General features: G+C 36.2%; 1 protein-coding gene across 1 annotated transcript in view; it reads right to left on the bottom strand.

Moving 5' to 3' along the window:
* The window catches only part of ELP4 (elongator acetyltransferase complex subunit 4), a 139,470-nt gene that overhangs the window by 73,424 nt on the left and 49,040 nt on the right, over positions 1-17,006 (bottom strand). Inside the window, exons 8-9 of the mRNA XM_030948634.1 lie at positions 4,437-4,545; positions 1,640-1,746 (exon numbers count right to left, since the gene is read on the bottom strand). Of these exons, the coding sequence (XP_030804494.1) occupies positions 1,640-1,746; positions 4,437-4,545 (216 nt within the window). The remainder of the gene's footprint in view (positions 1-1,639; positions 1,747-4,436; positions 4,546-17,006) is intronic.

The raw sequence follows: 17,006 nt of genomic DNA, 5'->3' as shown, positions 1-17,006 counted from the left end.
AAGAGAAAATTGTATTCTGAGACAGGATTCAGGGATGAGAAACCACCCAAATATCCTAATTCACAGCTATAACAAATGAGAATTTACTATGCTGTGAAATGAGGGTGCACGCCTCTCTACACCTCTGAAAACAGAGAGAATATTTGTGTTTTAAAACCAAACCCAGACTACCAAGGGTTTTGTTTCTACTGTACTGCTCAAAAGCAGTTGTTCAAATGCTTTAATACCTCACAATGCCTGGTTTCACTCGCTGCATTCTCTGGAAAGTGACAAACCTTATAAAGGAATTGTCTTGGGGGAAAAAAGCCCTCCTCCATGTGCTTGCCTTTAAGTGGCTTCTGAAGAGGATACCTCTAGTTGAGAAACTTCTAGCACTCACGCAGAGATGACCTGCATGAAGAACTGGCTGCCTGATTAACTATTAACTACCTCTCAATAGGATTAGATAATTAAAGACATTGATGACCATTAATTAGGAGGAGGGCACCTTAATTTGTCACTTGATAGGGCCCTTTCAATGATTTATAGGTTAGGGCTACTTGCAATTGTGAAGGGGAGGGGGCAGTGAAGAGAGAGAACCCTTAAGTTACCTTATCAAGTGGCCAGCTAAAAAGGGCAGAGGGTCAAATAAGGGCCAAAGTGGTCACTTAAGGGTGAAGTCCCAAACACCAAAGCAGTGCCAAGCCACATTGACCAGCATTTGGTGATGGAGTAAAAAATATGCTAATTTATTGGTGGCAATTCTCTTTTTTTATGGTTTCAAGCAGTTAAGACAAGTGGCCTGCTTAAGAGCTTTTCATTTGAAAAGAGATTAAACAAAATGGTTTGTCAGGGATGCTTGGCTGTTTTATGTCTTTGTTAAAAAAAAAAAAAAAAAAATTGCCCAGACTGTACCGATGACTATTGCATCACCCTGAAAGCCATCTTCCATCTCTAAGCATCACTTGGTTAATAAATACATCAGCTCTAATTGCTTAATAGTGCTATGTTCATTTGCTCTTTAGCAAGATTAAAATGAAATACATCTTTTGTATAACTGCCTTCTATCAGGACTGTCTGCATAAAGGTCACAGAAAAAAGTTTAAATTTAGTAGGAAATTTACTTAAGGACATTAGTGTAAATGATACTGTGTTTAAAATGACACAAAAGAGCGAAAGGTGATTTCAGTAATGCAAAGAAAATGGTTTCTGAATACTGATAAGGACACTTATCCCCCATACCACACACAATTTTAGCCAACATTATACATTAAAATCCCTCTACTGGGGTAATAACATGTAGCTACTTTCCCACCCACTAACACAAGTAAGCGCAAGTCATTAACATTTAATTAAATATGCTCCTGACATCCTTAGAAACATGTCATGCTTTGTTATTGAAGGTTGTGGCCTACTTTCTATGTACATTTTAAACCAAAATAAAGTATTTATAGCAGACCGATTCAGTGCAGCAAACGAGACATTTTTAATTAGGAGGCATATTACAGTATTTTATAAACCCCTTCCCAACAGCAAAGCCAGAACCAAATGAATTGACATCATCTGATGCATATTTTATGTATTTCAACAAAACGAAACATAAGAGATGGGATTAGCTCCACCTTTTGGGTTCTAAACAGTGAAACAACGTTTCTCTTACCTCGATGGTGAACTGCTTCCTTTTTAATCTAAAAGCAAGGTCCTTGGTGTCTGACACATCACAGATCAAGCTATTGAGCCGAGGAATCTGATGTACATGAACCAAACCTTGTGGAAAGAAAGAGTAAAGGAGGGGGAGAAGAGAAAAAAAAAAAAATTAAGGAAACGCTGTCATCCAGATGCATAAATTAGAGTCTTACAGCAGAATTCTGTATATTTACACACACTCATCCTCCCCTTTTTAAGCTGGAGCTTACTACCAGGAGCAATGAAGCAAACGGCGCGATTATGCTCAAGTAATCAAGCAGAATAAGATAAACAGAAATCCTTGTGCGAGGAAAACTAATTGCACTTTGGTACAGGAGTACAGATGTAAAGAGCCATCTTAATACTTGTCAAAACTACAGCCCGTTTGTGTGTGATTTCCCCTTGTATTTACAGTAAGCAAATATGGCTATCACCTTGCATGCTGCCCACGGCACCACGGAGTGATCTTTATTTTATTAAATGCACCAGTAAGCAGCCAGCAAAACAAGGCTTATGGGTTACTGATAACCACTGAAGCTCTAATGAGAACTCCTTCCTTGCCTGCCCCGAAAACCACCTGAGAAAAAAAAAAGAAGTTTCTGGGGAAATCCCGGCTCGGGTGACGCTTTTTAATAATTTTTAACCCCCGTGCCACCCCAGAAAAAAGAAATTTTCCTCCTGCAGGAGGTTTCTGGAGCTGCTCAGATGTTTTTAGCAGCGCTAGGTGCACTGCAAGCTCTGCGTTCTGTCAGCTGCAAGTCAAGCTGATTTTTTCTGACAAGGACGCTGGATGGTTTTTGTGCAGCCTAATATAGTCTCTGAACAACCTAAGGGGGATTTTCTATGTCTGAAAACCAGGAAAATTCTACAGGGCTTCTCAATTACTGGCCTATATTTGCTATTCATAAAGCCAGGGTCTAAATGGAAATACTGAACATTTAGAAAAGGTACCTGACTTCAAAACGGCAGCTGTGAGAAAATCCCCAAACATTAAAACACTTATTTCAAATAAGGCAAGTATTTTTTCAGGCATTTATTAATTTTTTTTAAGTTTCCTAAAATTGAAACACTTTAAAAAGCAGCATTTTTACGGGCACTAATTACAAAAATTGTCAATAATATCAGAAAAGTGCTGTTACAGTTTTAAACCTTCTATCCTTGCCTACTGTACAGCGAATTAGAAGAATTATTTGCTAGGTTTTTGAGTACAAAATCTAATTATTACATAAAGGAACAGCAGGTATAACACAGGGTTGCTTATATACAGTATCCCAAACATTTTCATTTAGGGGTAATCTATGTAATTCTTTGGTTATTTTGTGGCTTTTCAAGGTTTTAAATTTGCAGGCAGCATAACAAAATGATTAAGGTGGATTCATTAAATAATGCAATAACGTAATCAAACTTCTCCTGAGTAATGTCAAAATCTTTCATCATCTGCAGTAAATAAATACCTTAAAATACGTTCTTAGGCAAAAAGAATCCACAAAGTTAAAACCATTAGAAACACCTCTTTTCAGACTGTCAAATTAAGGTTGTGCAAATCTCAAAAGCTATGTATCTTGGCACATAATTTGTATTAAATAGCACCAGAAATGGCTTAGCGTACATTTTTAGAGGAAACCAGGAAATAACTGCTAAAACAAACATTGTCCTAAAGGATCTCTTCAGTAATGAAAAAAAGGAGCATTAAATTGACAGAATTATGTTAGCATAAACAAAGGCCATATCACGATTATACAGTTGGAAAAATAATTAGGCAAATTGTTCCAGCTTTTGTTCACGGTTTCTTTTTCATTCACCTTTTTTTTCCCAGATAATGAAATGTGCACCACTTTCACAGTCAGAAAGATTTTTCTCTGATTTATTAATTACAGCTTGCATACACACAGTGGTGTCTCAACACCATCTTTGCTTTTTTTTCCTGTGTACTCCATACATTCTGCTAGGGAAAACACTGCCACTGTCATGTGTTTACAGCAGATTTCAGATAAGCAGTTTACTTTCAGCTGAAGGTTTCCATGGAACTACAGTAATATCACAATAATAAGAGCTGTAATTTACGCACAGTGCTCTGGATTAGCAAAAACTGTTATTCCCTGCTCTGGCTGTGCACAACTTCGAATATTATTTTTAAAATGTAAATGTTTCTGCTGCAACAGCTGACAAAAACCTTTGGGAAACATAATGCAAGATTAAGCACCATCACCCATTTTGAAGATAAAACACTTGAAAGGCTACATGACTTTTTACCAAAATCAGTTTCATATTTTACATTTCCTTAAAAGTGCAAGTGCTGTAACCTACAGCTGACAAAACAGAACCTTATTTTTCAGCACATAATTCAGCAGTTTATTCACCTTACTAACTAAAATACATGTTTTCCCGTGTTCTCAATTTAAAACTTGGCAGATCAGAAAGTATTGATTTCATGACAAGTTCAGCTCGCTGGTCAGATGATTGCCAAGCCTGCCCTGCATGTGAATTCCCCAAAGCCTGCCTGGTGAGATGTACATCTGATTGAGCCATGCCTCAGTAATGCAGCTTGACAACATGCAAGGAGTTGCCATGTTTCCTTTGCAGCCTTAATGCACTTTACTGAAAATTTCCCTAACTCAAGGCCGCTTAGGCAAGGGGAAACATTTAAGAGGTATAATTCCAAAATGAAATCAAACGCTGCTTTAGACCAGATACCCAACTGGAGGGTGAGCTGCTAAGTGCCCTAGAAACACCCAGGGCAGACTTTTAGCCTTGCTGAAGATGGAACTCACCGTGGTAATCCTTGTACAATGGATTGGTTTCTCTCTCAGAGCCAATAAATGATTCAAGACCAACCACCATATCTGACAAGTTTGTTACACGTTCCATAATTGCTTTATTCTGTAAGACATGGAAACAAAATACACATCCTACGTGATGAAAAAGGTAATTAATGTTCACAGAGCAAGACTTGGTCTTCTCAGTGACAAACTGTGAGGGGAAAATAGGTCATCAATACTTGGAAATTATGTTAGAAGGCTTTTTTCTTAAAAAAAAAATTAAAAGACTTCAAGTATGTGTCTAAAGAAAACAAATATTTGACAAGGATAAACCATGAAAGGGCTAACTTAGCACTAAATTAACATTTCCCTAAATCTTCACAACAAGCATTTGCTCACATCAGCAATATTTACAAGCCATGTGTTAGGCTTATCTCTCATTGATTTCTGCTGTGAGTCTGATGCCCAGTTTTTGTTTGGGTTCTGAAAACCTTGGTTTTTAATACACTTGGGCATATCATCCCTAATATTTTGAGCAAGCAGAGCCCACACAATTATTCATTTTGGCTATCAGTGGAACATGGAAAACTCAATGCTAATTTCTCAGCACTTTTCCCTCTAAAAGTTTCTCTCTGCACAACGTATGACTCTAAAGCTTCAATTACCATTACCATTTCTCAATAAATTTGTGATTTGTGATTTTTTTATGTCTTGGTCTACAATGTACTGTCATTTGCCTTAAATAAGCTACTTTCCATGTGGTTTTCTTTACTCAATTTTGTATAGCAGAAAGAGACATTCAAAGTTCACAACAGAGATCTTCAGAGGTAAGTCAGAGAAAATGTTCTTAAATGCTTTGATGATGTCAGTATTTAATGAGGAATAAAGAAACATTTCTGTGGCAAAAATCAAAATATTTCTTGAAGATAAGAAATAGTTATCTTAAAGGTACCTGGACAGCTGGTATAATACTCTTGTTCTTGGTGCTTGTAGGTGCTACATTTAGCAAACCTTCAGGGGTATCAAGACTAATCATCTCAAAATACCCATTACAATTATAAGGAATTAGCTCTGCAGCTCCAGGTTATATTATGGTATTTTTCATTAATTTTAAATTATTTTGTACATTTTGCACTTATTTCATAAACTATACGACTTCTGCTTATTCTGAAAGGTAAATTTAAGTACTGATTAATTATTCCATAATAGCAATTTATCACTTAGAAGCAGAGACACTAAAACATCCCCAGACATGTCAGAATAGTCCATGCATTGTACTGACATTCAGGTTTATTAAAATGGTGATCAACCTCCCAACTGCTCCCATGAACCCACACTTCAATAACCATTATTTTCTAGCCACAGAGAAGCTTACAGAGCAGACACCAGAGGTGAAAATTTTCTGCTCCTGCCAAAGAATAAACAGAATTCTGTTTTCTGACCTCTACATGAAGTTGTGGTCTGTGTGGGGCAGCCCAATCTGCTGAGGTTACCAGCCCTAAACCCACAGATCCCATGGCACCTTCACACCCCCTCCCTTCCCCACCTTCTGGGCCAGATGGCATCAAATCCTGGGGAGGGGTCTCTTTTCAAAGCCTCTTGTGCCCAGGCCAAGAGCATCCATCCCCGTGGAGTCAGGGAACTTCCATTTTACCCACAATCTAACCATGGAGAATGATCAAGTGCTGTCATCCTACAGAATTTCCTTTCTGAGGAATAACACAAGTGATGTGAGGCAAAGCGACGCTGCCCACACACCAATCCCTATTATATCTGCCCCTGAAATTGCAAAGCTGGCTTGCAAATCATTTCCTCTTCTAGGAAGAGAGAGACAATATATTGTATTTCAATGGAATCTTTATTCTATGGGGGCAATGACATAAAGATGGTATAAATGTAAATCTGAAGTAGTCAGTGAGCTCTGTAATCCCACAGACCAGAAATGGCCATCTTTTTTGGTCAGCTCTTCAGGAGGCTGCTGGGCGCTATTTGTGTAAGTAAGAAACAAAAAACTTTTATATAAATAAATAAATACTGATGATCCCTGGAAAGAAAGCTAAGCTCCTGATACAAAAAAAAAACCAAAACACCCGTCCTTTGAAAAAAAACATTTGCTGTCTGTTGATGTTTTTGCTTGCCAGTTTTGATAACAATGGGTCACAAAAACTGTGGAAAGAAAGGTGCTCGACCACCAGCAACATATCCCCATCACTGACAGTCCTGCAAATCATAAGAATAGCATCCTCCTATTTGGTTTTAATTCAAAATTAAGATTCAAGTGAGGGACAGCACCTCAATATTTGCCTAACATGTTGGGTTTCAGCTCTTCCTCTGAAAGGGTTTGCTTTCTTAAATGGTGCTCTCATTGCCCACGCTGATTTTGTTTCTGTTTTTCAAGTGTGTCAAAATATTCCCCTGGCTTAATGCAGTGTATCTTGGGAAATATTTTGCACAGTGAATGGCCACACCAAACAGACATTTGCTTATGTGGCATTGTTGCCATAGATCTGTATCTATCATGTATTTTCTAGTTTGCAACGTTCAGCACATTAATGCCCAATCAAAGCTGACGTCAGCACACAGATAGTTGTGATGTATGGCATACTGACATAAACACACAAATCATGTTGCCCCATCTGGGCTGGAAAATTTAACAGAGCTCCAGATCTTCCTCCAGCCCCATACAAATATACCTCCTGCTTCTGGCATAAACTTGGCAGCTCTGGAGGGGAGCCAGGACATGGTTAGGAGGGAAGCCAGGAATGGTGAGATTCAGGGAAAGAGTTTGTTGGCAGCTAGAAGAGGTATTGTTTTAAATTATACTAAAAATGAAAAAAAAAAAAAAATCAAAACAACCCAACAAGCCAGTCTTGGAAAGTTTTCAGTCTTGCTAGATGCGCCGCAGTTTTTATAAATTAGTTAGTTCAGCCAAAATATAATTATTCTAACAACATGGTAGCAATCCTGTTGTGCAGGCTGGGCTGGGCATCCATTCTATATCTTACTTTGTGCTACTGTTTGAGACAGACATTTTCTTTTAAGTGCAAACTTGCAATATTTAGGTTCAACCAAAGTGTACTTTCAAAACATGTCAAGAAAATCCATGTAGTGAGCTGGCTTCGGAAATGGGAACTGCACACGTGCTTAGGCAGCTTTGGGCAATTATGGAAAAAGATTGCTTTGTCTTACTAATTTATTTTCAGAAGGTGCATAGCTTTGAGTAATTATTTGTGCAATAATTTGAGTAATTGCTTTATGTATTGTTTAAAAATATTTATTTACAACAAAAGCTGTTTAAAATGCACCGTGTTCTGTGTTTGAGTACAAAGCATGGGACTCCACCAGCAGAAATTCATGCACAGCCTGTATGCTCAAACTTACACACTGAAATTAATATTGAGTGTTTCTACTGGATTGAGTTCTCAATGCACCACAATTTTATCATTACTACTATTAATCAAATCAATCTTGGTTCATCTGGATTCCGTATTAGGGAAAAAATCTGTCTTTTCACCTCTGCTCTAATTTCTAGCTCTCCTCTGATTTCCTGTCAAAATTTTTCCAACACCCGAAATCCATCCTCTCATTTTGCCAGTTTCTAAAAAATTAAAAACCTTACAACATTTATGTAATGAAAATATTTAAATCCTCAGTGCTTGCACTGCATAAGTAAAGTCAAGTCAGGGGGTGGAAATTTTTCTTAGGACAGCCTGAACTTTTCTACATAGTACATATAAACAATCTCAAAATTTAAAAGGAAAATAAGACACTCATGTTAAAGATCTACAATGAGATTACCAGCTATATAAATACATGAATTACCACCAATACAAATACTTGAATTACATGGACTTTTTGCATATATTTACATTTTAATTCTGATTAGTACATGAACATAATTTTAACATGGCCTTACATCCTGCATTGAAACTAAGGGATTTTAAGAGCACATCTCTTTTCAGAGAGACATTAGGCCTGTATTTTGGTAGAGGGTTACTTCTGTATCTTTACATTCTGCTAATATAATCCCCTCCCTGGTTTTATTTTAAATCATTTAATTAAGAATTAATACAGTGAATCCAACTTCAATTTCATCACCTAAAACACTACTTACAAATATTGTTTGTACTGGGACAAAACCCAGTTTAAGTGTTTTGTATGACAGCAAAGAGGAATTCACATAGTTCTCCCAAGCCCAGGTAGAATTTAAATTGGAGGCAACAATCTCTATTGTTACCAACAGGTGAATCCAGAAATCCTGACACTTCATTTGAAAGAAGGTCTCAATAATAAACACCAAGCAAGTTCATGCCAAATAATATGAATCTTGTGAAATTAAAGCAAATTTTGGTGTGTGAAGTTTCAAGAAAAGCTAATTTTTTTTTTTAATTCTGTTACATTCAGTCATAAAACTGAAGTAGGTTTAGCACCATAATGGAGACAGCCACACTGAACTAAAAAGAAATACTGGTTGGATATTCAATAAATGAAATAATCCTTGATATTTTTGAGATTATATCACACAGAGATGAGGTAATGACTTCACAATACATAAATATTTACCACTTGTCATGACTACTTCATCTCCAAAAGATTTTTACATTGGAAATAAAATTATTAAGAAACATGGCTTAAATATTTATGACTATTTGTTAATAATTACTAGTCAAGAAAAATTTAGAATTACTCATACATCTTCTTTTGGTAAAAGAAGTTAGGTAATGGCCCCTTGTATTAGTTTTATAGAGAGATCCAGTTTGTGCACTTATTATGATTATTATTCACAAATAATAATAGGATAATAGCAGGATTCAATGTATTAATGTATTATTATTATTATTCACAAATCCCCAGAATAAATGATTAACAACTGCTCTGTCAAAAAGTGTTATTTGATAATTAATAAAGACTTAAAGTATAAAATTCTACACATCTTCCAACTCCAAAGTGATTAGGTGTGTTTGCACACAGTAAATTTCCTAACTGAATGTTGAATTTTGGATCTAAAATGAGTGTACACTCAGGCCATGGGAATATAAAATGACCATTAACAAATTTTGGTGTGCAGAAATCTGTACCAATCTCACAAAAAACCTGAACACAAGTGCCATGTCTTTGCTGGAAGACACAAGATACAAACTTAGAGGAATTGCTACAAAGTACAATGCCTTCTGTGATCAGAAATCCACACCTGGATTTACCTTTGAAGAGCCTTACTGACTATAATAAAACTCAGGTATAATATCCTGTATGGATGAAACAAGAGAAACACTGATTTTGGTTGACTTGTTTATAGGTAAAATAACTTTACTGTATAATATAGTAATGATATAATCTATCTACATATATATATATATAAAAATGAAGATTATATATATAATGTATATATTATTATAGATAGTAATAGATAATATAAAATGATAAACATTATGTTACTATATATTATATATTATAATAGATAATTATATATTGTTATATATGATAATATGTATATCATATATTAATATATAATATTGTCATAGCTAAATAACATAGCTAGTTACATTAGCTAATTTAATGCAGTAAATAATATCTTAGAAAAATTTTATACAAGTTGCAGAAGCAAAGAAAGGACAAATAGTGAAGACGAGAGCAGGCAATGAGATGCAACACACTCATAAAAATGGGAAGAGAGTAACAAAGCATCTGTTGGTCAATATGTTACACAACAAATTAATTCCAGATTTTGGTTGTTCTCTTAAGGTTGCTTTTAATAACATTGTCCTGATAGTTGTCTCTGCTGTGGGAACTCTGCAGCGTTTTTGCATATTACAATAAAATGTCAGATGAAGGTGGGTGACACTGTACACGTGTAATTTTGATAATTTTTCAGGAAGAATAACAAGCCAGGAAATAAAAAGTAAATATCACACACTTAAAAACAAACAAACAAACAAACAAACAAAAACCAAAACAAACAAAAAAAAACCCAAAAAACAAACTTTGGATCTTCATTGAAGATGGACTTGTGCATTACTTGAGCTATGAAACATCTAAGGCCAGCAAACCCTGGCACCTTACAAAATCAGAAGTATGTCTGTTCTGCCATTGAAGGGCAGACCCAAAGACCACCAGTGAAATGAGAGCTCACTAAACAGAGATAGATTAAGCAAGTCAATAACAGTTGCTGCTGCAGCCTAAAAAAGACGAACCAAGTCTAGTAGCTTAAATCAAATGTTCCATCTGTTGATCTCCAAGTGCTTCACAAAAGACAGGCAAGGGCTGCACTCCTCATTTACAAGTCAGGAACAAGCACAGAGGTGTGGTGTGAGCTGGCCAAAGGCAAAAGGCAGCCAAGAGTGAGCTGGGACCCCAGCTCTGCCTCCCCTTCCAGCTGAGGTTTGCTTCAGGAGGTGCATCCTTGGATTTGGGCTAGCAGCAAAACATCCTGAAGATGGTGTGGGAGTGGAAGCCCAGAAAGCTGAAAATCCTGTTATTGTGTGGCTGAAAGAGGTGACAGATGTGCAGGGTGGTAAAGGGCGACACTTTCTGAGCTGAGCCCTGCCCAGGGCTTTTCTCTTCTCTTTCCTCAGCATTCTGTGACTGGAAGCACAGGCTGCAGGTGACTGTGAGTGCTTCTGGGGCATGGGGCTCTTGCACAAGTCCTGCTGCACTGAGGAGATGAAATAAATCTGGTTGAGCCCTTCTTGCAGGCAGGAAAGAAAGAAATCGGTACAAGAATGAAGAAATCAGTACAAGATGTGGGCTGAGATGAGCCCAGCACCTCCCCTGACCATTATCTGGTTTTCACTGAGGAGATTGTCTCACTGTTATAAAAGCATATAATTAGAAATCTATAGGTTATTTCTTGTCTTTAAGCATTGAAAAAATGAACGGATCATTTGAGCAGATTCCTCTAGAAAACTGAACACAGCAAATATGCCATGCTACAAGTTGGTCATAGGGCAGTATAAAACAGATGCAAAAGCAGTCTGAAGAGTGAGTCATGTAACAAAAGAGCCACAACAAAACTGCCAAAATTACATATTTGAAACCCACGGGCTTAACTAAAATCCTATGACTCCATTGAGAGTCATTCATTATAAGAAACAGGTTCAGGAGTTCCTTTTGTTGCCACTTTGCCTGAAAAAAAATGTCATTGCAGTTTTCTTACCAATTTGGAAAGGCTAACACTCACTGCAACTTTAATTCTTCAAACAGTGAATCTCATTTTATTCCCAGGTGCCCAAAAAGAACCTGCACTATTATTTCAATTAACAGCACACAAGCATCAAAAGGAACACCTAACTGGTGTTGATAACCAAGTGGCAAGACTCTGAAATACAAAAACCATTTAAAAAACTAATCCCTTATCCAGTACAAAATTATAGGCTGTCATCAGGAGCAGGCTGGCAGAGCTGGGTCCAGATGGGAAACTGGCTGGGCAATAAGGAGAGGTAGGGTGGAAATGATGGGTGGGCTGGAAAGGAAGGGGACCCAAGCAAAGACATGACTGCTCCCTCTGCTGGCAAGGGCCTCCCTGCTTTAATTTTTAACTAATGAGTAGGCATTGCTTTAATTATTTAGGATGTAGCCGATAAATAATGCAGAGTGCTCCTTCCTCAGTCTGTTGCTGTGTGTTTGCACATTTTTGAACTTATGGTGCCCTATTTCACTAGAATAATGTGCCACGGAATCAAGGCTCAGATGGATGTCTAATGGAGAGTTCCAGGCTTTTATATTTTAATTCTTCATAAAATGAAAAGCAAGATTAGGCTATTTAACCTTCCAAATATTATATTTTACAATGTATACTCATCTCATATTTAATTTACACATTTCACAATATTACCACAAATTGCTTGTCATATCTTACTCTAACAAGGACTCCTTTATGTCGCAGTAAGATGCTATAAAATTAAACATTCTGCAATACAAACATACTAAATGACACATCATACCAAAAATGTATCCTTCTTCCATGAGTAAAATCCATGACCGGTGAATTCAGTGACAATGTTCGTATTAAAACTGACTCAAAAGATGAAGATAAGCCATTCATGACTTGATTTGTGATAGAAATGAATAGCTGCAATAAGAACATTTAGAAAAAAATCTGTTCTAAGATTTTGGCCTACAACCAGAAGCTCCCAGAACAGGAGGGATCAGCTTTTTTTGCCCACTGTTCTCATCTGAATCCTGGCTGCAAAGCTACTCCAGCTCCCAGCTTTCCAGAAGGCTCCATCCCAGGAATCCTCGCCTGCCATTTGGTTTGCTGATTTTAATCTCCCAGGACTTTCTTACAGTGGCTCCACTATGCTGAACTGGCACTTGCTCCTAGAAGTGAGTTATTATTAAACTTGTAGGTCAATTGTGGCACTAACAACTCTTTGGAAGCTTTCAGCCACGGTGTACAATTTGCTGGTCTAATTAAATATTAATTCTAAGTGTTACATTCTGTGGCTAAGAGCTTTTATTTTCCATCATCAGTCTGGAAGAGAAAGAGGTTACAAGGCTAATTTAATTTTTTTTTTCCCTAGCATTAAAGCTTAACTACACAGGCACAAAAACATCATTAAAGATGCAGTATTCCATTTTATTATGATTATATTCTAATTAATAGAGAATGTCTAAACAAAAAGAGGTAGAACTGGATTCCGAAATTTCAGGACTTTTAAACAACACCAAAAGTTCCCATCAAAATGGTCCTAAGCACACATTGCACAGGAGCTCAATATTTGGTTCTGTGAAAATCACTTAAGATGGAAATCTTAATGGAAATAAGATGGCCATACGCAAGGATTTAAATGTAAAATAGTTTTACACAAAATTTTTCTTCTTTGTTCTGATTCAGAAACAGAACAGATAAACCCTACATTTAATTCTAGTCATAGGGCTTTTTCTTTTTTTTTTTCTCAAGAACCCGAACTTAAGGAAAAAAAAAAAAACAAAAAAAACAAACCCAAAATCCTGCTTTTGAGAAAAAAAAATGCTACCTTCCATTTTCTAAAAGAATTACTTGCTTAAAGCAATAACTCCTTTGCCCTGTATTATTTGAAGTCACTCTTTTAATCTTCACTTATCAGTGTCCAAATGGGCTCAATAGATGAGCCTCCTCCCTTCTGCTTCCATAACAGTTGTGTCCATGTCTGGACACTGGGCATTATATTAACTGCTTAGTCCAGTAGCCAAAAGATTCCATATGCTTGAACAGATGACTATCTCCACACTGTGATGGGATATTTAACTGTTTAGCTCTACTGCTGTAGTTCAAAGACTTGGTTCTAAATCTTACCTGATTTTCAAAGGCGTATTTTCAGGTTATACTCCTAAAACGTAAAATAAAATTGCCACCTTGCATGTGCTCCTGCACTTCTCCAGTTTAACGTCTGCATTTTGGGAAAGAGGTTTTTTTAATTAAAGAGAGATGGGGAGGATGTGTATATAGCAACCTTCTAAAAACTAAAATTTATTAAAATGACAAGGCTGTTTTAGGCATGCCACTTCAACAGAGAGCATGACTATTCACCATAATATAGTTAATTTGGTTAACAGACAGCTAATATGTGGGGATCAAAACATGCTTCAGATGTATATTGTATTCGTTTTTGAAATGGGTAGTTGTTACCAAATCAGAAGTGGTAGTGCTAGAACACAGCCTGTTGGCAACCAAAATCTGATTCTATGAAACCACGTCATACTTTTATTTCTTCTACAGCATGGTAAGCAAATAGCGTCAGCAATAAGAGAAATGAAAAAAAAATTACTGTTTCCCAAATTAAATTTTGAATAGGACTTCCCTGAGCTTCCTACTCAGTCAATTTTAAAGATGGTTTTATGAATGTCTAAAAACCAAAATACTCATACCCTAAAACTAGGCAGATAACCCAAAATACCTGTCATAAACTTACAACTCTTGATACATATTTCTACTGCTGTTAAATCTGTCTCACATACAACAAAAAGCAACATGCAGCATTAAAAAGCAAGTAAAAAAAAACCCATACAGAAAAATATTAAGACCATTTCATCTTCATGGTTTCTATTTTGCAGAGAAATTTGAAAGCTTCCTTAATTATGATATAAAACCCACATGATGTTGGATTTCAATACAAATCTTTGCGCAGCTACCTCATCAAATACATTTGGAGGTTATTCAGCACTTTTACACCAGTGAACTCTCAGGAGTGAGAGCTCTAAGGTAGGCAATCACTCTTAGTTCTTGTCATAGGAATAAAGATTTCAAACTGTGAGAAATTCACCAGCTATAGGAGTTCACATCTTATAATCCTATATTAGCAATGGATTCTTGACTTGGAGTTTAGCTGCTAAATCACTCAGTGTGAACACAAAAGGCTCGGGATGTGAAAAGGTTTGTTTCTAAATTTTTCTACACTGAAACCGACAGTGACTTCTGCACGTGGGTGAATTCAAAACATTAATATTGTAGGAAATTAATTTTTTAACCTACTGGATGAAATAATGAAAATACCTTGCTAAACAGAACTGCAGGCTCTGAGGACAGGCTCTGTAAGAAGAGTTATTCATACTGACTTCTCATTAGTCAATTAATTTCCCTCGGTACGTGCTGACTAATATGGTTTTTAGTCCTTACCAGTAATACCAGCTTTGAGTTCAAAATAAAAGATGGCTTTAACAAGTGCTCTGCTTTCCCCATTGAATATAATAATCTACTCAAAAAAATCTACTACTGCTTAAGAGATACAAAATTGGGAAGGACAGGAATAGAATTCAAAACATTCCTTAGTATTTTGAGGGAAAGATGTTCTTGGATTTACCAATGATTTCTAGCAATTAAAGAAAAAAAAATACAATGGGAAAATCTTTTAAATTCTAATTTAGGACTTTTCCATTATAGACTAGTGACATTAAAGTCCTTTCATTCACACAATTGCACAAGAATTCTTCTTCTAAATTTAAATGCACTGATTATCAAAACACAGAAAAAGAATTCTTACTTGTTTTTATAATATTCCTTAAATTTGGAAATTGTAACAACAAATGAAATGCCTCTTCAATCTGCCCTCCTTTATCAATGCTAGATTTTAAAAATGGAAGTAATTTTCCCTTTTCAAATGTACCATATGATTTCTAAAGCACAATGCATTTTCAAGAAGCAGTAGGAAGACTTGAAAAATAACCTTCCATCAACTATTTTAATCACACTTGTAAGTAGCTCAATATTTATTACCTGACAGACAGTGTAAGATAAGTGGATGTTCAATCAGTAGAAAATATCAATCAAGTAAAAACTTGTCACACATCACCTGAATAAAATTCATATTTGGATAAGTTTTTCATGCCATTTTCTCTTCGAGAATAGTGTATTCCTATTTTTGTGGTTGAGAAAAGAGAATTTTCTTTTTTCTTCATGCACTGTTTGCCCTAGAAGTTCCATCAACAAAACCCCCAAAATCTGTGTACTTTAGTGGACTACAATTTTTTTCCAGTTACTCTGGAAAAACTCCACACACAAACACACTCTTTTTGCAAATTTGTGTCTTTTACCAAAATACAGCCTTACAGGACATCATGAACTGTCCCATCAGACTGGATTAATGAGCATTATCTTTGGATAAATGCAATTCTGAGTTATTAAATCTAAGACAATGGATTGCTGGAATAATGTAAGAGCCACATTGGTGCATTTGTATCACAGAGGGAAAAACATCAAGAACAAAATCACTATTTAATGCTCTGCAAACACTGAAGAGCCAAACCAGAAATGAGAATTTAGGGAAAGTGAACCAACAATAAGAGCAATACTGTTTATCTAGAAAGCTAAGTGACTGTTTAGAAACAGATTAAGAAGGCACCATGAGAAAAACTGCAAACCAGAATAAAGAAAATATTAAATAGGGAGGATCATTTTAATGTCTCACCAGCCAAAAAAAAAAAAAAAGGATAATATATGAAAGGTAAAAGCAAAATTAAACTTTCTGAAAAAGAAAGAAACCAGGTAGAGTCAATTTGAACTCCCTGTCACAGTACAACACGCAAAGTATTTGGCAAAATACAGGAAAAAAAAATTAAAAAAAATTTAAAAATATATGCATTATTCATAGACTTCATATAAAAACCAGAATTAGTCTGGGCTCAAAAGACATTGCCCCTGTCAAAAATCAGTACCACCAATTGTTTTATTTCTTCTCACTGGAGTAACTAGTACTGGAGATTGACAGAGACAAGGGAAGTTATGTCAGTACCAAAAATACACTTTTTCATGACAAAGCAGGTAAAGACAAAGCTATTTTTTTGTATCTGTCATCCAGACAAAACTTTGATTAAATGTGATTTTGAACTTACATGTCCTTCATGAAAACTACACATGCGAAGAATTTACGTGAAGGCCACCCAATTAACTTAGTTAGGGGCTGAACTACAACCTGGGAAGCAGAGGAACTATTAGAGTAGTACTAGAGTAGTTCAGGGGTAAAAAAATGGGGAATTTGCTACAACTTCAGGAAAGCAGCGTGAATTCTCTGTGTGTTCAGCGCACTGACTCAAAGGTTGGACAGATAAAGCACGTGCTGGAGCTGGCTGATGGAATTAAACATAAATACTTGGGGGAAAAAAGAAAGA

This window comes from Camarhynchus parvulus, chromosome 5 (genome assembly GCF_901933205.1).
Source record: "Camarhynchus parvulus chromosome 5, STF_HiC, whole genome shotgun sequence".
In the NCBI taxonomy this organism is placed as follows: domain Eukaryota; kingdom Metazoa; phylum Chordata; class Aves; order Passeriformes; family Thraupidae; genus Camarhynchus; species Camarhynchus parvulus.
This window is presented reverse-complemented; position numbering and strand designations above follow the sequence as displayed.